Source organism: Athene noctua, chromosome 2 (assembly GCF_965140245.1).
Source record: "Athene noctua chromosome 2, bAthNoc1.hap1.1, whole genome shotgun sequence".
Classification (NCBI taxonomy): domain Eukaryota; kingdom Metazoa; phylum Chordata; class Aves; order Strigiformes; family Strigidae; genus Athene; species Athene noctua.
In genome coordinates this window covers 107,684,784-107,706,675 of record NC_134038.1, presented here as the reverse complement: position 1 = coordinate 107,706,675, position 21,892 = coordinate 107,684,784, and the positions used below count along the sequence as shown (strand labels likewise).

Sequence of the window (21,892 nt, the reverse complement as noted above, 5' to 3'; positions counted from 1 at the left end):
GCCCTCCTTACTTGGTTCATACTGTTTTGTCCTCTGTGCCTATGAGCCTGCATCTAGCCAGTGGCTTTTGTCTGGATTGCAGGATGCTTCAGACAGAGGCAAAGTTAGTGATGTCTGTTCAGGACCCAGAACAAGAGAGTATGGTCTGTGTTGGGAACTCTCAGGCTCTACAGAAAATTATGACCAAAACTCTCCTTGTTTTCAAAAAGCCACATATGCTGAGGGAAGATGTGTTCCTGGTGTAAAATTAAGTAAAGTATAAATGTTGCCAGCAGCTGGAATTTACCAAGATGAAGCCTGAAGCTTTGTGAAATAATGCTTTGGACATGAAAGAGTGACAGTTGGCTCCCAGTGTTCCACTACCTTTAGCAAAAGCCATTCTTCAGGTATCAGCAACCTTGTACCACGGCTCCATTCCTTTTTTGAGACACTGTGTGTGGCACAGACAGTAAATAGATGTTTTCACCTCCTAGAAAGCTTCAGGTCTCGGGGCTAACAGAGCAATGAAGAAGAGGCTGTAGAGCAAGCATTTTGCTCTTCTGGCTGCAGTCTCTCCCCAGTCATATTCCCCACCCCATTGCTGCCTTGGCAAAGCAGCACAAACAGGTGAGGGGCAGGTTTTGCTTTTGTGATGTGTGGGCCACTATTCTGCTGGTGTTAATAGCAGGTACGGGTTTAATGGGAACACCAGTATAGTCAGGCTGAGAAACATAGGCCTGAAAGTGCCACAGAGTTTCTTAATAGCTCCGGCAGTGATGTGACCTCAGACATAGAATGGTTTTAATATTTTCCCTTTTTTTTGCTTTTCTTGTTCTTTTAGTAGGAGTCTCAACTGGAGACTGAAAGGTTATATTTGTTTGTAGAGAGCCCAGAGCACATGGTTTCTGTTTGTTTCTGTCTCCTAACTACTACTAGCAAAGAAATCATAGTGGCAGTAATGCAATTCATAGCCAAGGGCAGGAAAAGCTTGAGAAATAACTGTGTCAGATTCATACTGGGGAGAGAGAAACAGCAGGGTTAATATAGCACGGAGGCTGCAGGGCACAGTAGTGGAGGACTGCAGCTAAGTCAACTGATGTAACAAGGGAAAGATCTCTTGCCAGCTACCTGAGGAAACTGCTCTCATTTACAGGAACTGCCAGTGAATGTTATTATCATAATTTAACATGGGTAAAGCAACTAGAGGGATACTGACTGAGATGAGGGTCCCTTCATTTCAGACACCATTCACATGAGACTGTTCTGCTGGGCTCAGGAGATCATCCTGTGCAAAAAGTTTATCTATGTAGCCAGATTGGAGTTTGGGGTGGACAGTGAATGAAGGACATGTCCCAAATTGGGCAATAAAGCTAGTGAGTAATAGGAGACCTACAGCGCAGCTAATGTTTGGTGAAAGGACAAAGCCGACCTTGTCATACTCACTCATCTAAAAGCCTGAGGAAGAAACTCATAATACTCATAGGGGTAATTTGTCCTCCACAGGTCTTTTCCTGGCTCTTAGTAGATGGAAGCTAGCTTAAATTTATAAGCCTTAATTTAAATTTAAATGCTCCTGTTATTCATGAAAATGACCTGTCCCTTTTTGAAAACTTTGAGTCATAACAGTCTTCTATGACAATGAGCTCCACAGTTCCTTTCTCCTTGATTAATTATTGCCTTCACTCTGTGGAGTGAAAAAGTTAGCAGGTCTATGCTGCAGAAACGGCAATAACTGCCCTCACAGGCTGCACTGCAAAGGAATTCACATTGCATTGTAACTGGCAGGAGGTGGAATTTGAAACACATTGAGAGGTATTATAAATTAGTGAATTGAACTTTTCTAGAGTCACAGTGATTGGCATGAATGTATTCCCTCACAAGAGACTGAATTATGAAGTACCTTGTTTTATATATTTATATATTATATATATACAAAAATATTCATATTTGTATATTTATGCATTATAGGACTTGAGAGTACTGCTGGATGAAAAGATGGACATGAGCTGACAATGTGCGCTTGCAGCCCAGAAAGTCAACCATATCCTGGGCTGCCTCAAGAGAAGTGTGGCCAGCAGGTCAAAGGAGGTGATTCTCCCCCTCTACTCCACTCTCATGAGACCCCACCTGCAGTGCTGCATCCAGCTCTATAGTCCTCAGCACAGGAAAGATATGGACCTGCTGGAGTGGGTCCAGAAGAGAACCACAAAAATGACCAGAGGGATGGAACATCTCTCCTATGAAGAAAGGCTGAGACAGCTGGAGTTGTTCACCCTGCAGAAGGCTCTGGGGAGACCTTACGACAGCCTTTCCGTACTTAAAGGGAGCTTATAAGAAAAATCGGGACAGACTTTTGAGCAGGGCTACAGGGGTAATGCAATAAGACGAGGGGTAACGGTTTTAAACTAAAAGAGGGCAGATTTAGACTGGATATAAGCAAGACATTTTTTATGATGAGTGTGGTGAAACACTGGAAGAGGTTGCCCAGAGAGGTGGTAGACGCCCCATCCCTGGAAATACTCAAGGTCAGGCTGGACGGGGCTCTAAGCAACCTGATCTAGTTGAAGATGTCCCTGCTCATTGCAGGGGGGTTGGACTAGGTGACCTTTAAAAGTTCCTTCCAACCCAAACTACTCTATGATTATATATTTACAGGAATTTGGGGACAATGGTACAGTAAAATGTGTGTGTTCCAGTGAGTTGAGAGTCACAGAGTATGTCTCCAGTTGTTCTGGCCAAAGCCAGATAAGATGATCTGGGAGCACATGTCTCCCATTCACTGCACACAGAGAGAGCCCCATAAGAGCATTAGCTTCAGCTCTACAGCAGGAGGTTAGACACAAAGAAGCAATTAAGGTGAAAGCAAACATACTTCTCTTTGGCCTTCCTAATTAGTAAATCAAAAGCCAGATGAATGGTGGGAAATTAAACATAATGACCTCTTTATCTGATTTGAGAACAGGCCCTGTTTCAAGCCCAAATGTCATTCCCTGACTCGGTATCATACCACTGGCATCCTGAAGGGCTTGGTGTGCAAGATGTCTTAACTGGGCTTCCATGTTAGGAACAATGACAAAAAAATGAAAAAAAAGCAGAAAATTCTCCAGCAGTTGACTGCAGCCTGTGTCAGAGGTGCTCAGAAAGAATTTCTGATTGTTGGTAGAGAAAGGACACTCTGCTAATTATTTCTGTCAAATGACTTTAATTGTATGATTGGATACAGGAAGCAGAGAATTAGAAAACCCATTCTTTTGACTTGGGAAATGCTGAGATCTGAAAAGGCAGAAAATCTTAACAACTCTTTCTGTACAGGTGGCCTCGTTGATTCAGAAATGGGAGTTCTATGAAAGGGTTTCTAAAATAGCACTGGTAAAACTCAGAGTAGGCTTTCTGTTGATTCATGGTTTTTTTCCTTGCTCTATCTATACAGTGGTATTTTTCCTCTGGGATGTGCAGAGCCACTGTTTTCTGATTCAGAGCATGACACAAACAATTAACATTAGCAATCATAATAATGTGCCAGCATGGTTGAAAGCTAGCTGAATTAGTTGAATCATCTGCATGGAAATAATTGCAAATGATAACTTTATTAAAGAAGCTTGGAAACCTTCTATTAATTCATGTAGTATTCCATTAATAATGATGTTCAATTAAGACTGCTGTCCCAAAGTCTGTCTGAAAACTGTTGGCAGGAGAAATCTGAGCGCATCGTCCTGGAGTCCTTCCCATTCCATGACTGTTGAACAAGCAGGAACGAGAATTATGGACAATATTTTAAAAAATATTTTTCCCCTTTAGCCTTTTCTAGGGCAGGCAAAGCCCATGGACAAGCCATAAATGGCATGGAGTGGGAAGAATACCTAACAGCAAATTATTTCCCAGGCTCTGTGCCTGTCATGGCCTATTTGCTTTCATCCACATGGAGGCCTCCCCTGAGGTCCTCACGGTTTCCTCTGCGTGCTCATGTTCAATCAGTGCATATATTCTGGTACTCCTAATGCTTACAGATGGGAAAAGCAGCTGGAGAGGTTGTCAGGGAAAATGAGCTTCTTGGTGGCAGTTGCCTGGGGGAATATAAATATTCCCACAGGAAATGTAAGGGGCAGTTGCAAGGGAAGAACAAAACCCTGGAAGAGAATAACAGCTTTATTATGAGGACAGGGGTGAAACGCTCAGGTGAAGAGGGGAAGCAGCAGCTTCTATTAGAGTTTAGGATATGCATAGACCCTAAAAATAAACCCATTGTGGAACCATCTGTGCTCCACTAAGCCTTTTCCAAAGCTTCTTTCTCCTGCCTTCAAGCCAATTTTTAATCACAGGACATGGGGCATTCTGCCTGTTTTAGACACAAAGACTTAAAGCACTGATGTTCCTAGGGTTGGAAGGATGCAGCCAACACAACACAGAACAGGGCCACAGGCAGGACAGCCCCAGGGCAGGACCAGACTGACTCTGTTCAAGTCAGTGTTTGTGCCCAGCACTGTCTGGTGTAGCATGGTGAACAGGGGTCAAAAATGGCCCTCTGCAAACTACCCATGAGCATGCCAACGGTGAACAGTATGGATAACTATAGGACACTGCATCAGCTTGTGCTTTGTTCCTAGTCAGTGTACAAAGAGAAATGTTGCCCCTGAGAACTATGTGGTTAAATATGGGCTAATCAAAACCCCGTCAGTGGATACGCTAGTCTAAGAATATGGCTCCAATCTTGACTGTGCAATCAGCTCTTCCGCTGGAGAAAATTCCTCTGTTATTTTCACAGGAATGACAAAGTCAAATACAGATGACTTCATTTAGTACAGCATGTGCTTGTGGTTTAGCTGGTTGAAAAAAGATTTAGGAATCTGCTCTAATTTGCTTTGCTAAATGGAGGTCAGATGTCCGTCATTTTTGAACCAAACAGGAAATGGGGCTGTAAAGTGTCTTTTTAGCAGAAGCTACCTAGCAGCTCTGGTTTTATAACAAACCAGCTTTAGCATAGCAGGAGCACAGTATATGGCTACAGCCCTCTGGGGTTTATTTAAGACACTTCCCTGTTGACACAGGCTGTAGTTATCAGTCCAGACTGTGGAAGGTTGAATGTTTTCTATGAAGAGTGACCGCTGCAGCTGGATTGCACAAATTAGAGTTAGGACTTCAGAAGCCAGACACTGAGAGCTGATAGTGGTTGATCTGGCTTACAGCTACTGTTTGAGAAATAAAAAAGTGCGTAGAAAGTCCTCATTCATAGTGCTCTTGTGGGATTATACAAAAAAAAAAAAAAAAATCAGACGGAAAATTAATTTAAATGACCAGCTATGGAATTCAGAGGTTATGGTTTTTTGCTTTTAATACAATTATGCAATTAGCAATGTTTATTAAATTCTCTACCTTTGCAGATACAGTGTAGATAAACCAAGGAGGAAAGTCTGAGGCACTGATGCTGTTGTTTATACTCTTCTTGGCCTCATTTCCACCAAAACAGGGTGTGAAATATTTCATTATTTTTCAGTATTTGGCCAGAAATTCAGGAAAGACCATATAGGATCATCTATAGCCTGCTCCTTCCAAGTATTCATTCCTGTGCTTGGTCTAAATTCATTAGCCTCATGGTGCTCCTGTGCATGTGGAAATGTTTCCAGTGGTTCAACCTCGGCACCTCCCCAAGGCAGTTGCTGTGTCCATAACATGCAGAGGCAGTCTGCGTGCTAGCAGTGGGGCACATGCTCCTTTTAGGGGTGACACAAATCAGGGATTTTCCGCCTCTCATGTTTTATTTGATAGAGTAATGTGAATCAGCAGTATTCATCTTTTAGATTAGGCAGAAGAGAAGGTGGCTGGGTACTGAACAACTACAGTGGAGGGATGTAGATGTGCAATTCATTGAATGAAAACTGCAATTGAACCATTTAATATTTGAACACCTTCAGGTGTATTTGTAGTGGATAGCTCTAAACATCTAGACTTGAAAAACATCTCTGATTCTTTTTCCCAGAGATGACTCAGGACAGGTTCTTTTTTGAAGTAAATTGCACTTCTGAGCATGATTCATATCTAAACCGTAAAGACCAAGATTTGCTTTTTCCCTTTCTCTGAAACCTTGGAAAAGTTGCAAGGCTTGTTCCACCATTCCCAAAACCATTCTATCATCATCAAAAAGAGAACAGAGCACAGACAAATTTTAGCTAGTCAGTCAACATAGGTCTAATCTTGCACAGAGCAGTTCTATTACCAGAATTTAAACAAGTTAGCATCCATCTCCTCATGGCTAAAATCTTGGCAACAACAGAAATACACCAGTAGGAACATATTTCAAGCACAGAGTAGGAAGTGGCCTCCTGATCCTTCAAACATCAGGTCAAGAAAGTAATTCAGTAAAAGTCCTTCATAAATTCCTGAAACTCTAGTTTAACTCCCCGGTAAACTTTTCCTCCATTACATAGCTCCTGAATCCCTCTGCTTTGTGGGTTGGAAATCATCCTCTAATATCCACTCACTGTAGAGTGTCTATATCCATTTCTTCTTGCACTGACATTGTCCTTGATTTTAAGTAGCTCTTCAGTTTCTAATGTTTATCCAACAGTCATGTATTTATAGGCATCAATAATACTCTTGCCAGCCTTCATATTGCTAGGGTACAATATCACTATTTTAGATGCAGCTTATGAAACCTTCCCCCTTTAAGAATATAGCTTTCTGAGCACACTTTTAATTACTGGTATTATTCCAGGACTTCATGAGGGCTCTGCTCTCCTCTGTGGTTTCTATGCTAGGCAGGCTCTATACAAAGAGTCTAAAGAACAAGTCATACAGATACGAGATGAGAGGCGGGGGGGTGAGTAAAGGCAGTGAGAAGCAAAGACATTGGCCTAAGGTTAATCAATAGGAAAAGTGCTTCTGTCCTTTACCTGAGTTTGTGAGATAAGACACTTCACATGGTTTCAGGCAGTGCAGGTACTTCAGATGTTTTGTATTCAGCGAAGACCATCTCATTGCACACATGCTTATTTACAGAGCTCTATCATTTTCATTCCTGCCCTGCTTTGAGAACTTTACTATGGACTTTTACAGGGTGGGACAGAGTGCTCTCTTCAACCTACAGCCGAACACATGCTCTGCAATTACCAGTATTTATGATTAAAATAATTATGATTAAAAAATGCCATGTGACCAAATCATTACTTAAGGCTCTGCTATTCTAAATGGCAGACGGATTAGACTTAACTAGGCTAGGTGGAAAACCAGGAGATGAAGGGGACAATGGAGCACTGACAGAAACTCATTAATTCAGTTGATGCCCTGTCCTGGGACTTGCCCTTTTTCCCCTTGCTCCACAAGAGAATGGTACGTATGGAAGGATGGGGGGACTACCCCTTAGATCTGAAGTCTGTTCTGCTCTGATAACATCAGATACCAGATGACCTTTAAGTGCAAACCAGTACAAATTGTGCAGCTCACTTACCCACTTGCTATATCCTCAGTATCTAGGCTCCGATAGGTGTCAGATCACTTTGTATTCGGAAACCTGCTCTGTATGGATGCTCTACATTTCTTCTGACAGGTTTCTACAAAGCATTTAATCAAACTCTTCCATTCTTACTAACAGAGGCATGTAGCAGTCTCACCAACTGCATGCCAGACTGAAGATCTAGAGGCAGTTCAAAGGAGCTTGGAATACAGGAGGATAATGGAAAGTAGATCCTCCTAAACCCTGGGAGAAGGTTATGGGGAAAAAAAGGAAAAAAAAGAAGTGACTTATGTTTTTTCAAGAAAAAAATATTTCAGTCTTTTGGGAGAAAAAATACGTGAGATTTAGGAAATCTGACTGTAATCATAAGAAAGAAAAGGGACATTGGCTCAGGCCTATGAGAAAAAATACATCAGATATTTTAAAGGGGAAATAGAGGTAAATTTAGGGGCAACAGGAAAGCAACATTTCCCTTAAATCCTCAATTTGCTTTCATTACCACCATACTAATGACAAAAGATGTTATACGAATGTTTGTGGGTTTGGTTTTTTTAGAACTGCCTTTATCCAGCAACTTGTGCAGAAGGACATGTCATTTTTAATCTTCATCTTATCTTCCTTTCAGCACCATCCTTTTTTATTGGATTCAAAACTCAGCAGGGACTTAGATGTTTCCCAGACTAAATATCTGTCTTCCCATACTTCTTCTTTGGTCACTACTGCACAAATAAAACATCTGATTGAATCCAGTCAGGTTACTCACAGACAGCCATTGCCAGCACATTGTTTAGTAACAAGTCAGGAGTTTTACAGAGGACTCATTCCACCTCAGAGGCCAGTATAATGGCACACTAACAAGAAAAAAAGCCGGAACAAAGCAATCTGGGTTTCTGCATTATCAGCAACAGTAAAGGAAAAACATGATTCTAAAGAACAAAAGAAGTGTTTTAATCCTTTTGCTCGCCCCCCCTTCAGCTTGATTGGTATTACTGATAGCAGGATTCCTCCTGTAGAAAATTTCTGCTTTGCTAGTGTGAAAATGTGATTATGTGGGACGATGAGAGCAATGTCAGCAGGAACTGCCTGTGTGCACCTGAGGGATGGATCAAACCTTTACTATTAATGAGAACACACAGACTATGAGATTCAAAATAGTACAGATACATTTAACAATGCCCTGTGAAGTGTCCTGAGCAGCTCTCCAGATTCTGTGTTGGAGATCAATGCAGTTCTACAGCACATACGGTTTATGCACAAATTCCTCATTTTTCCTCCTCAGCATATTTTTTTTTGTTTGTGTGCTTGTTTTGCCTTGCATTACAGAGACAGCATGGCTCTCACACTTTTAAGAGCACCTACATTTAGACCTTGAGGAACTATCCTTGACTTAGATCTTTAGAGCTATCTCAAGGACTAATTGGCATTCAGACAGTGTGCCCTCAAAAATCAAGCTCTCTCCCAGAAGCTGGGCTTCACTTTTTATTATTAATGTGCTAAATGAAATGTTTACTGGCTAATTTTTTCATTGCACGGCCAAGAAAATATTGGTTCATATGTGACAGAACTGGCGAAAACAAGGATGGAATAGGTCTTCACAGTAAAAGGGAGTTCCTGGCTGAGTTCTCCTCCCTTCCCAGTTATGTTGGGGTCTCCTGGCAATAGAAGCACAGATGACAGATGATCTCATTACTTGCTGCTACATCTGAGATTTCTGACCCTCAAAATATCTTTTGGTTCATGATTCCTTGAAGTTTAGGACAGTAGAACATTTCTACTGGAGTGAAGGGAGGGTTGTGAATGGAGGACAGAGGGTTGCATAAGGAGCTGAGGAAGACAGGAACTGTGGACAAGATGACATAGGACAGATTTGGAAGACTAGGGACTAGATTCAGTTCTTTCCCCTTCCCGCTTCAGCACAGCTTAGGACTAAGCTTCCCATCAGTGCAGCTACCTGGGCTGGGGCAGCAACAGTAATGGTGAAGCTCATCTCCAGAAGCAGAATACCCATCTCAATAGTTGATCACCAAAGCAACACTTTTTGCCAAGACAACCAGACATTTAACCTGCTCTTAAAGCCTCCAGTGTGGGAGATCCCACAGCCTTCCTAGCAGTTATGTTCCAATACAGCAGGTGTGCTCCAGTCTCCTCCTTCAGACAGGACTGCTTTTGGGATGCCATCTGCACTGACAGAGCAAAGGAAAATCAAGCAGGTGATGGGTGAGAAACATAAAAATATGGAGTAGTTGTAGAACTTGATTCTTCACAGCGGTCTCCTCTATCTTCCTCCTCAGCAGGCATTCTTGGAGTGAAGTAGATGGGTGGAAGTGGGCAGAAGTAAGAAACTGATATATTTCTACTTTAGGCCAAGATGTGGGATGATCAGATATAGCCTTCAAGGTCTTCCAATGGTTTTTTTAGCCAGGAATTATCTAAATTCTCTCATCGCACCCTATCAGTAGATGCCTTCTTCCATCCAAACTAAAACAGGGAAAAAAGCCCCAAGTAATAAGACTCAATTATCAAAACTGATTTGTTCTTGGGACACTTTGAAGAAGGAAGTGTGATGAAGATGTGCATAACCTAGAATTTGTGTAGGGGAAATCTGTAACAGAACATGAATCTGGACTGCCTTCACTGGAGCATCTTTAGAATTTTTGAAAACAGGTATAACTCTACAGACACTGAGGGAGCTCGTGCTCATTAATGCTAGCTAGACATCAGATATTTTTTGCATAGTACACTGGGAATTTGAAAAGATGGTCTATCTTAATTCACATCATGCATAGGGAAGTACTTAACTGCTGCGGTCACTTTAAATGCTGAAGTTTACTGAAAAATTTAAATCTTAAAGTTTAAATACCAGAAGAACAATTTAAAAGAGATCAGCTAGGCTACTTCTGTGTTAGAAGCTGGATACATTGATACTGTATTATCTAAATGTTTTTGTGCTATTTACTCCAGCATTTATAAGAGATTCAGCATCAAAGCAGGGAATATAGTTACAATGAATAATTTGCATTCATTATTCAGTGTAAATTAATTCAGGTCTCCAAGCACTATGGGAATTAACATTATATGCACAGTAAAAAGTTGAAATGGAAGTTTAAACTGATGCACCATAAATATTCCCACTGGATGTTTTAAGTTACGTTTTAAGCTTTTTTTTTTTTTTTTTTTTTCTTCCCACTAGCATAGGTTATTCTGCTTATAGATGCTGGAGTGAAAGAAGATTCCTGTTGTTAATAAGAAAGACCCCCTTGTTAGGAATGCTCAAGGGGAAAACTTAGCATATAATTTCATAGGGATGCTCCACTCTAGGACAGCAGTAATTCTTTCACTTGGGTCACTGCCTATCATCATGTTGTAATCCTGGAGGGAGGTGCTCCACCTGTATCTTCTCTGCTACTAGTATAAGATTTTTCTCAAGGATTATCATTGCATAGCACTTAGTGCAGTTGATTCTAAGTTCAGGCTGAATGGTCCTAGACAAGACAGCACAAATAGTACAAAAATACCAGTCAGGTAATCCAACAAATAATACAGAAATATCCAACCAGGCCACACCTATTAAAATATGTTCCCGTGACTCAGGCTGTGTACATTCAATACATATGATGACTGATGAACACCTACCTATTACCTTCCACTAAGTTTCCTTCCCTCTTGACATTTCTCTTCTGCCTGTAGCCCTAACTTTTCTTCACAGACTTTCTTTCATTTGACCTTCTGTACCACTGAACCAGGGAGGGGAAGTGTTTCTGAGCAGTTACATTTATTTGCATTCATGAGCAGTGGTGGGGATAAAGCTCCTCTAAAGATGTTTCTCTTGTTATTTAAGAAAAGTTATAAGTTCTTTAATGAAGAAAAATTGAAATTAACCCAAAGCAAAACAGAAAGATTTCATTCTATCTCCGTTGGTCCAGATCTGGGCATTATCTGTCAGGGTATGCAAAATGCTCTATGTTACCATGTACTGCCTTACAAAAAAAGAAAACTTGCCCCCAAAACTTGCAACTTGACACATTCAAATCCCGGTTTCCCTTAATGAAGCACTCTGTGCTCACTGAATTTTTTGCTGGATCAATAAATCATGTATAGTTCTCTTCCTGAATATAAATGGGCTTTAGGCTCTACACACAGAAGCCACCTTACAGCTCACCCAAAGCATCAGTCAATGAAACCATGTACATGCCTGGGAGTGTAAACTCCATGACCATTTTTCAAGACCAAAACCAATCTGGACAGTGTTATTAGAGGGCTTGAGTAACCCGGTGTCACACACCCAACCAAGTTAGAAGCATGCAAGCAGATTACTCACCTCAAGCACAAGAAAAGCATAAAGGCAACTATAAGGGCCCCTACTGATATACAGTGCCCCAGGTAGTTTATGATGAGAGCAATCTTGTAATGGAGCGCATACTTCCTCTGGAGGTAAAGAGATAACATGATTAAATCAGCATGACTCTCTAAGCACTGACATTAAGGAACAGTTAATCAGTTTAGGAAACAGTAATTACTTTTCTCAACTTGAAAATGATACAATAGCTCCAGGGCTGATGTCTATGTATAAGGCAAACATGCTGCCCAGGCACAGAAGTACAAGCTTGGTTTCATTTCAGTTTGGGATTTGTTTACAGTTTCTTACAAATCTTAGCAAATAAGTGGGTGTTTTCTCCCCCATTTTTTTTCTGCAATGTCCTCAGTATTTCTTATTTTCATTATTATGTTATTTTAAAATTTTGTCAGTTTAGGGTGTCAAAGCTGCCAAAGACACATCTTCTCACAGTTTCTAAAGTTATAGAACATTATTTTGTTAGAGAACTGCATGGTCTTAATGAGACAGGTTATGCTACTTTCCTACTCCAATGGTTTGGTTTTCATACAAAAATGAATCAGTTGTCAGTAAGAATAAATAATAAGCCCTTTCCATACAGGCAGATTTTTCTCTGAGGTACATTCCTTGCAAACCATGGTCCTTATTTTCAAATTGAGGTTAGAACTGAACAAGCTGGAATCTGGTGGTGTCCTTTCAGTTTTAAGAGAGCCTGATGAACCAGAGATCCTGCTGTTTTTAGCAGCAACCCAAGTATGAAGTGAAACTTAATGTATTAGTGTCTATTTCCTAGGATGATGAGGAGATTATTGGTAGGTTCTTGATCTTGTAAACAAAAAGTTAAGTACAAAAGTGCTCCCATCTAAATCAGTGAATTTACTGATGTGACCAAAATTTGACCTTAAAGTAACTGAACATTCTTTATTGGTGGGCTGCTGCTGGCTTCAGAGAAAAGAAAAGCATCTTCTTTCTTTGTCTGATGGATATGAAGAAGTAGAAAACCACTATTCAGATAAATACTGAAGCTGGCTAAAAATTGACAGAAGTTTGCTACTTAAACAATAAATTCCCCCTGAAAAAAAAAAAAAAAAAAAAAAAGTAGTTTGACATTTGGTTCTTTTCAGGTAAAGCAGATCTTTCCCCACTTTGGGATGTTGTCCTCCTTCAGAAGAATGGAACCTCTGAAAACTAACCACCTAGATTTCCCCCCCTTGTGATAAAAATATAAAAGTAAAATCCTACAAATGGCATGAGTTTTCTAATTTTGGTTGAACTTCCTTTGTTTCATTTTTTTTTCCTAACAATTTCCCTTAACATTTTATTCCAGTCAAAGGATTTTATCAGTGAATGAATGTTTGGATGAAACTACAACCAGCAGCTGTAGTTAATCTGTTCCATTGTTCTGTGAAGATAGCATCTTCCAGTACTTTGCCAGAGAGTGAGCAAACACTCTTGGAATCATTTTCATGATGAAACCTGCCTCTGTCTTCAGCACATGGAGTAATGTGCTGTTTCTGGACAGAACTCAACCATGTAAGGTATTTTTAAGTCTATTATAAAATCCTCTAAAATAAACTTCTCCATGTAGAGGCCCATTTTCTGAATAGCCTTGAGGAGAAAAAAAAACAAACTACCAAACCTACAAGATCTGAATTCCACACCGGGTTTTATTTATCCTTAAGTCACAGGGACAAAACACATTTTATCATAAAAGGGAAGAAAACACATTTGATCTAAAGTGCCTACCTGAAATGCAATTTTGTACTTTTCAGCTAGTGTCCTGGCAAACTGCCTTGCTTATTTACTTTCCTGCTTAATTCACAGAATCACAGAGTATCTCAAGTTGGAAGGGACCTTTAAGGATCATAGAGTTTAACTCCCTGCTTCTCACAGGACTACATAAAAGTAAACCACGTGACTAAGAGCATCATCCAGAACGGCTCATGTAGTGTTAGAAATCTTATGAATGATGACAATGTTTCTCCCAGGCCAAGGATCCTGCTCTTTGAACCTGACCCTTTCAGCTCCCTCCTTTGGCTCCTAGCCCCTATTTAAACTTCACTCAAGTTTTATGCAGGTATGGTTCAAAACATGGGAAAATTAATTGGAAGAAAACCAGAATTAATCTCCTCTTTGACGCACTGACACTGAAGGAAAAACAGGCACAACTCTTTTTTTTTTTTTTTTTTTTTCTGTTGCTGACACTATTAAGGTTTCCTGAAGGCGAATTCAAATATCATAGAAACAAGACTGCCTCAGTACCTATGTAAAATAAACTGACAGGGTGGCGAGATCACTTTCCACCAGCCTACATGCAATCTGCATCTCTGGTAGAATTGGAGACAACACCTTCAGGGCTGAAAAACACGTGCCCAGAATCAGTCATGTGTTGGCCAAAGCTCAGTTCATGTAAAATACTTGCATAACTCTTTTCTGTCTCACCCTCTTGAAGGCTGATACATTTAAAATGGTAACAACCTTCTACTGCTACCCAATATTCTTCTGCTTCCATGAGTATTTATCTGCTTCCATGAATTACCCAATATTCCTCTGCCAGCTTTTATGGTAACAGTTTCACTTCACTAAAATGCAGATTTAAATCCTATTCAGGCTTAGGAGGAGGGTTGTTACCTTAGAGAAGAGATAGAAAAGGAGATGGTCTGAACACTGCTAGCCTTGCTCTCCAAACCACATCAGGTCACATCACTGGAGCCCTCTTCCATGCCGTACCTTATGCATGACAATCATGTTACATAAGACTGTGCAGAATTATCTTCCAGCCAGCTTCTATCAGCTAAACTGATGAATCACAACTTAATGTCTTTTCCTGTACCAGTTTTGCAAATCTACGGTACCCTGGGCTCCCTGCAGCCAGGTTTCAGGCTAATTATGAAGTCACTCTCTCTGGAAGACTTTTTCCTTTTCTTTAGCTAGGATGTGACTGCTAACCTGTCCAAACCAAACCAGCTAATGATTTGAACTAATAACCACCTAATAACAACAGTCTTAGCTCTCCAGATAACAACAATCTTTCTCCCTCTAACTGAACTTCCTGACAAGGTCCTGCCAGTGTTTACAGCACATGTCTTCCCGTGAGGCTCTGCACTCCATTCCCAGTTAAATCACTTCAGATTTATTCCTGTTGCCAGGATGATCTCAACGCCTGTACAGTTTAAAGACACCGTATCTTCCCTCCAAAGACTTTCAGAAACAACTGGGAAGTATCTTTGTCATCCAAGATGCCTCTGGATTCACTGCTTTCCTGTTCTGAGCCAGCTGGAAGCTGGGTAGCTGTGGCTAACGTGACTGTGCTTCTAAGCAGGATAAATTAACTTGTCCAACATGGTGCTGCTAACTCATCTGCACAGCTTGAAACCACCTCAAAACATTAGCAGAACCAAATTCATATCCATCTGCCATAGGCCAAATAGACAAGACCAAAGTTCCTAATTTATAGCTCTTTTTGGAGGCTACGATATATTTTTTGCTGCCTGACACTCTCATTTGTCTTCTAACAGAACCACAGATTTGTGCCAGATGCAGTAAAGGTCCCTTGGACACAGGTGCTTGTAGGCTTTCCATTCGTTACACATGCCATCAAACAGCCAGTTGGATCAAAATTATTTCTGTACCTGATTCCTGTGTCTAGAGAAGGAGCTAACTGATTGTTCAGAGAATGGGATTCAGTCTGATGTTAGGACACCTACATTTGGGTATCTACCCAACATCTGAACCAGTATCTGAAGCAAGGGCTAGAAGTTACACACACAGAGGCATCTAGTGTCCCTTGAGGTGCACTCAGGAGACTCTGTACTGCCTAGTTGGTCCTGGTCACTGATCTCCAATTGCTGCTGCTGAAGAACAGGTATTCCAGAAGGCCTGTGTCACACCTGCCAGATGCATGGAGACACACTGGGGCGTTTTAAACTACAACACATAACTAACTACATGCAGGCAACCAGATCCCAGCCGAAGTGGGAATTTAGGAGCAAAGAAGTCCCAGAGCTCAGTCTTCTCAGCTACTGCCACAGGTCTTGACCGCAAATAAAGCAGTGATGTATTAACGTAATCAAGTGAATGTGCGTTGCAGAGATTATGCTGTCCTAAGACTGACCCACAGCTGAAAAAATCTAAAATTTCCTTGCTACATTACCAACACTCTGTCATAAAGCACGTAGCACTGGACATGGGGTTGATCTTGAAAAGCCCTATTCCTGTCCCAGGTATCAATCACTACATTTGAAGTCAAACCATGCCATTCTTCAGCACTCTGGCTGTGAGCGGCCAAGCTTGAAAGTAGTGTTGTTTTCTATATTAAACCACAAAACCACAAAACACAGGGGGTACCTCCTGGCTGATGCTTAGCATCTGCTAGGATCAGTCAATAAATAACAACAGATCCACATGTGTGCTTGCATCTCACCTTTAATCAAAATGGAGGATTAGGGAAATCCATGGGGATTTTTCTTTCTTTTTTTTTTTTTTAGATCACAAAGCAACCCAAGTATTCATCTGTAACACTGAGCATTATGTAGAGATTTCAAAAATATTCGCAAATATTAATATTTGCAAAGCTTGTTGCAAATCTTGAAAGATCTAATAAATGAGGTTTTAAGCTTCTGCAAACAAGGGAGGGGGAACATCTGCACTTTCATCTGTTTAAGGAACATGCTATTTAAGAAGTTTTAAGCTATCACCATAGCTGCAAAGTTTTTAAAAGCAAAAACAGAGTAAAGGAAATAATCCTGTCCTCTAGTCACAACACTTCTCCAGACTCTTCAAATAAAACTTCTCTGTATTTGCTTGTGCAGAGATAGCAACTGTTCAAGTCTTGCAGACAAACACATAAAGAGTGTCATTAAAATGCAGCAGCATTTTCCTGAGCAGGTACAGCGGACTGCTACTATCAGCTCAGGTTTCTCATACCAGCTAAACCACATCAAAGATTTCAAGTCTTTGCCCAGCTCTGTTCCCCATTTTCTAAATCAGTGCTGGCTGCTAGACACCCGCCCTGTTGCTCATTTTTTAAGAGGGTAGTTTCGCAGGAGTGCAAATCCATTTCACTCAGGTCTGCTACCATGGTCTGCTGTGCCCCTCAACCCTAGTCATGCTCTTACTCCCCTTGTTTGTACTGCCCCTAGCACTCCTGAATAATGCAATAAGACAGTTTAGGGAACTGATTAATCCAAAAAAAACCTCAGAAAAAAGTTAGTTTTTCATTTTAAAGGGGAAAGAAACGAAAGAAGGGGCTGCACTGGGGTGGTCCTGACTTAGATCAGCTTAAATTTCAATGGGATCCTCTCCACTTTGCTAGATCACCTTGAATATGTATCAGTCCCTCTGGATGGCAGTCACGTATTGGTACATTTTTTCTTACTTTCTAGAAGCCTCCAGCAAATGAAGCTGGAGGGGGCGGTGGGGTGGGTGGTGGGGTGGTGGGCTACCACCAAATTATCTACCCGGTGGGTAAGAGTAGGCACTCCTCAGCAGCTGGTGTGGAGTTATTTCTTTTCTGATTGACTTGTCAAAGTGCACATTCAGCAACAACATGGATCTTACTGGATGGATGCTGGGCCACAGCCAAAGCACATCATGACTGTTTTGGGTACAGCACTAGTCCAGATAGTTCCTGAGTACTATATCTAGATTAGCTCTGCAAGCAGCCCTCAGCAGGTGAGGCCTTGTCTTCCTTCTCCCTGTTTGGAACTGGCATGGCACAACTCCAATGACGGAGTGAGTGGAATGGACCTCAAGACATTAACAGGCCTGAGCTGCTGCGCTCCACTCTGGTTCTTAGAGGGGAAAGTCACCCCTGGCAGAGAAACAGCACAAAACTGATGTGTGCTCATGTCCCATCACAGCACTCAAAACAGGAGGAAGAGGAAGAGAACATGGCATGAAAGGCTTGAAAGTTTAAACTGCGAGGATGAATGTCTATGATGCCTCCAAGAAAAGCTGAGACATTTGACAAGAAAAGCACTTTGCATAATTGCTTGCAGCCTTTCTGAAGAAGCTTAACCCTACATGCTAATTTCACTCTGCAAAATCCTGTATAATGCAAGATTTTCTCAGTCTTTTAAAGACAGATGGAACCCGAGTCTGTTTTTTATGTATTTTTCTGTTGCTGCCCCTTTACATATTTGCTGAAGGAAAAATGACACTGAGATCTGTAAAGGCCAGTTGTTGATGGCCTCTCTGACCTCAGAACTGACAGCTACAGAGTGGAATCAGCTGGTGAAAGCCTGTTTTTCAGTTCCAAAGAAGCTTTTGGCCTTATTGCTATTATTACTAACATTTACTGTAGCAGCTGTAGGCTCTGAACAAAGCTAGGAAGGACCTGCATAAACATACATCATCAGGGACAGAGTGTAATAAAGCACCCTTTTTTAAAAACCATGTGAGTAGCAGATACGGAAAGAGGATTAGTGATTTGCCTGAATTTACAGGGAGGACTTGTTGCAGAGACAGAAATGGAATCTGTCTCAGAAGTTCCAAATTAGCATGTTAACCTTAAACTTCGTTTTGCATTCATATATGCTGAGAAATGTCACTGAGAAGAATGAAGACAAAAATACAGACCTTGTCATCCAGAATAGGTTCGCACTGAGAGTAGTTTATCTTGGAAGCCCATGTCCCATTGCCCAGGCATTCTCTGTAGGCATTTCCTGGTACAGACCAAAATAAAAGAGAGATGAACACTCTGTGCTGGGCTTCGTAAACAGTCTCCCAATTTCACAGATTTAAGAAAAGTTTAACAGAACAGGTTATTCACAAAGAAAATCAACTTATCCCACTTTTGTAAGGACGACAACAGCCTGCTGAGGAGAGGAGATGAGAAATAAAGGACATAAACACATCTAGAGACAACAAGTATTTAAAGATACTTATTGATAAAGTTTTCTTACAGCATATGGGTTCAGAAGACAGCAAAGGCATGAGAAGAATGTTGCAAGAGAAAGCTTAATGTTCGCATAGTCTTTTAAGGAGCAGTTAAATGATGTATTTAAAAAAAGGCAGAAAGGTTTAGCTCTTTCGTGTTCCATCTAGGAGAATGATATGTGTAACATGATATGGTAAACACTGCTGTACTCCCCTCTTATTTATCCTACTGTAAACTAGAAGAAACATACATGGAGATACGGATTTTCCAGTCCTTCTGTGCAACAACGCTATTGGTAAAACTGCTGCAAAGAACCTGAAAAAGGAGCAAGATAACCACATATCCCAACTCTGGGGCACACAGGCTAGGGAATGTCTCTGAATGTATTTCAGAAATGCATACACCTAGGTTAGGAGTGTGTAAAAGAAACCACTCCTGATCTTTTTCCAAGGTGCCAGTTCTCCCAGAATGTAAGTGAAAATCACAAATTACTTTACTGAAGTAGACAGGTTTCATGTCCAATCACAATGTCACCCCGGGGAGCTCTGTGAACTGTGTGTAGTAATACTGGGGGCAAGGAGGGGAGCTCAATTTCTGGCAAGCACTCCTCTTCATCCCAGGGAACTCAGAGAGAAAGCTAGGTAGCTTTGCTGTACAAACTACCTTCCTCCACCCATCAAAAGCACATCCAATCCCAAGCAACATTTTTCTTTCCATGCTTATTTTGAACTGTGTCTTAGAAACAAGATAATTAAAATAAAACAGGCAATTCAGAAAGATCCCCAAAGGAAACACACAGACAACTTCGTAATGAACTAACTCTTCATGATGTTCTTGCTGCCCTTTACCCAGCTGAGCATTTGCCATGGTCATTCAATGCTAGTTCAGCACCCAGCCATCGTGAAAATAAGATGTCAAATAAAAGCATCAGACTGAACATTTCTAAAAGTGCTGTTGGCAACAGCCATTGAAAAGGTGGAAAGACTTTTGAATAGGTATTTTTTTCCTACAGAGAAGGAAAGTTCACATGGAAAGCAACAAGAAGTAGTTTACCTAGATGCGCCAAATTACACCATATCCATACAGATCATTGGATTTCATATTGTCAGTGTCTATTTGCACTTTTTCACTGTTTTTTCTTGGAATGGTAAGGCCAAAATGAAATAAAACAAAATGACTGGTGACATTTAGGTCAACGACAGAAACTTGTGCTAGAAGTAAAGGACCTCAGTTTCCATCTGTCACTAGTTTACAAAGTCACACACTTCCCTCTCTTTCATACTGGAGAATCAGGTATAGACTGCCATTTTCTTTGTAATTTTTTGGTGCAATTTTCCCCTGAAGGCTAAACAGATGATAAGAATTCTTTCCTCATTGCTCTGCTTATTATTATTATTCAACATCCCAAGCTAAATGGACACCTTTTACCCCCTTCCACTGGCACCAGGTCTGGATGGAATTCAGGTTCTGAGTTACATCCTGAAAGCTCTTGTATTTTGCCCCTCCTTTTGGCCAGTGCTGAAGCTCTCTGTGCAGAACGGTTGCTGATTTTGAGACTCTGCAGAAAATGTCTGACTCTCCAGACACTGAGTGGGAAGCTTTGATGCTTAGTCAGATGTTAAATCCCACTTCCAGGATAGTGCTTATATGAAACCCTTGTTTTATTCATTCTGACTCTTCCTTGTTGTATCTTAGCTCACATGTGGAGACCACAAACACAACCAACACTACGAGGCACTCAGAATGTCCAGCTGGGTCTATATAAGTACCTGAGAGGCAAAGGTGCATCTGAATGAAGGAGTTATTTATCCATGCAAAAAGAAAACCACTCGTTCTTTTCTGACTTGCCTTTAGAAGAGAAATTGACTGAAAGCAAAAATAGCTTGAAGCTGGGTGAAAGAGAGGGGAGTATTAAACTATGGAAAGAAGACCCCTTTGACTCCATGGCTCTCTTCAAATATTTCTCTTAGTTGAAAAAGAAAGTAAATATTAGGAGTGCTCTCTGCATCCACACTAACTTCTCCCTCTCCTCTTATTATTATTTCTGTTTTACAGATACAGAAACAGAAGCAAAACATGTATACATGACTTCCTGAAAATGACCTGGCAGGACGATGGCAGAGTTGTGAACCATCACCAACCATGTATTCTACCTTATCAGGTTAGGATGTCTCTGTCTCCTGCAGTACATCATCCCTGGTCATTAAAACTTTCTTTTCAGAAGATAAATGTGTGTCTTATGTTTCCTGTCCAAAACAATTATTAGAGAACAGGTCACAATCAGCAAAGCAAGATCAAGTGTAATGATTGCCATCCATTTTCACCTCCATTTTGATGTGTAACCCCTCCACTTAGACTATTAGGACCCATAAAATGTGCCTCTGAGCTCTCTTTCAGTGCAAATACAGGAATCCTACACAACGCCTACATCAAAGCAGGTGAGCTGGGCTTATGAGCTGTCACACCACTCTTACATGGTAAGTATCTGAAAAAGAGTAGGATAAACTCAAACTCTGAATTTCTCTAGTTCAGAATCTCCTCCAGTATCAGCCACCTCTCAGAAACAAAAGCAGCAAGTAGATCTGACTTCTGGGAATATCTCATTCCAAACTCTGTGTCCATATTTCATCTGGGATAGAGTTAATTATTCTTTTTAGTAGCCAGAATAGTGCTGTGTTTTGGATTCAGTATGGGATTTGGTATGAGAAGAATGCTGATAATAATACACTGATGTTTTCAGTTGTTGCTATGAGATCCAGGACTCTCCAACTTCCCAAATCCTGCCTGTGTGCAGGTGTACAAGAAGCTGGGAAGGAGCAGAGCCAGAGCACTGGACCCAGATGAACCAATGAAATATTCTATATCATATAACGTCATGCTCAGTATATAAAGGAGGATTATCCAGGATGGGGTGGGGTTCTCTCTCACTTCCGAGATTGCGACTGTGGGATCTTGGTATTTTGGGATCACTAGCTGGGAACAGGCTACGTATCAGTCAGTGGGTGATGAGCAATCGCATTGTGCATTACCTGTTTGTACTTTCCATTATTGTTATTGTTTTATTTTATTTCAATTATTAAACTCAACCTATGAGTCTCCATCCAATTTCTTCCCCTATCCCCTGGGCAGTAAGAGGGTGTGCTAGTGGCTGAGTGGTGTTTGGCTGCTGGCCAGGTTCAAACCATGACACTCTGGTAGTCATATGTAATTTATATCCCAAAGCAAAGGTGTTCTTTCTTTCTTCCAAATGCCT

At 41.0% G+C, this 21,892-nt stretch overlaps 1 protein-coding gene across 7 annotated transcripts in view; it reads right to left on the bottom strand.

Moving 5' to 3' along the window:
* CRHR2 (corticotropin releasing hormone receptor 2) overlaps positions 1-21,892 on the bottom strand; it is a 160,656-nt gene that overhangs the window by 52,109 nt on the left and 86,655 nt on the right. For 4 of the 7 annotated variants that reach the window (XM_074899832.1, XM_074899834.1, XM_074899833.1 and 1 more), the window contains 2 exons: positions 18,339-18,424; positions 11,745-11,851 (listed from right to left, as the gene is read on the bottom strand). The exons of 1 other annotated variant lie outside the window; for it this stretch is intronic. In XM_074899832.1, the coding sequence (XP_074755933.1) occupies positions 11,745-11,851; positions 18,339-18,424 (193 nt within the window). The remainder of the gene's footprint in view (positions 1-11,744; positions 11,852-18,338; positions 18,425-21,892) is intronic. 2 more of the 7 variants (XM_074899837.1, XM_074899836.1) reach the window with 1 other exon arrangement.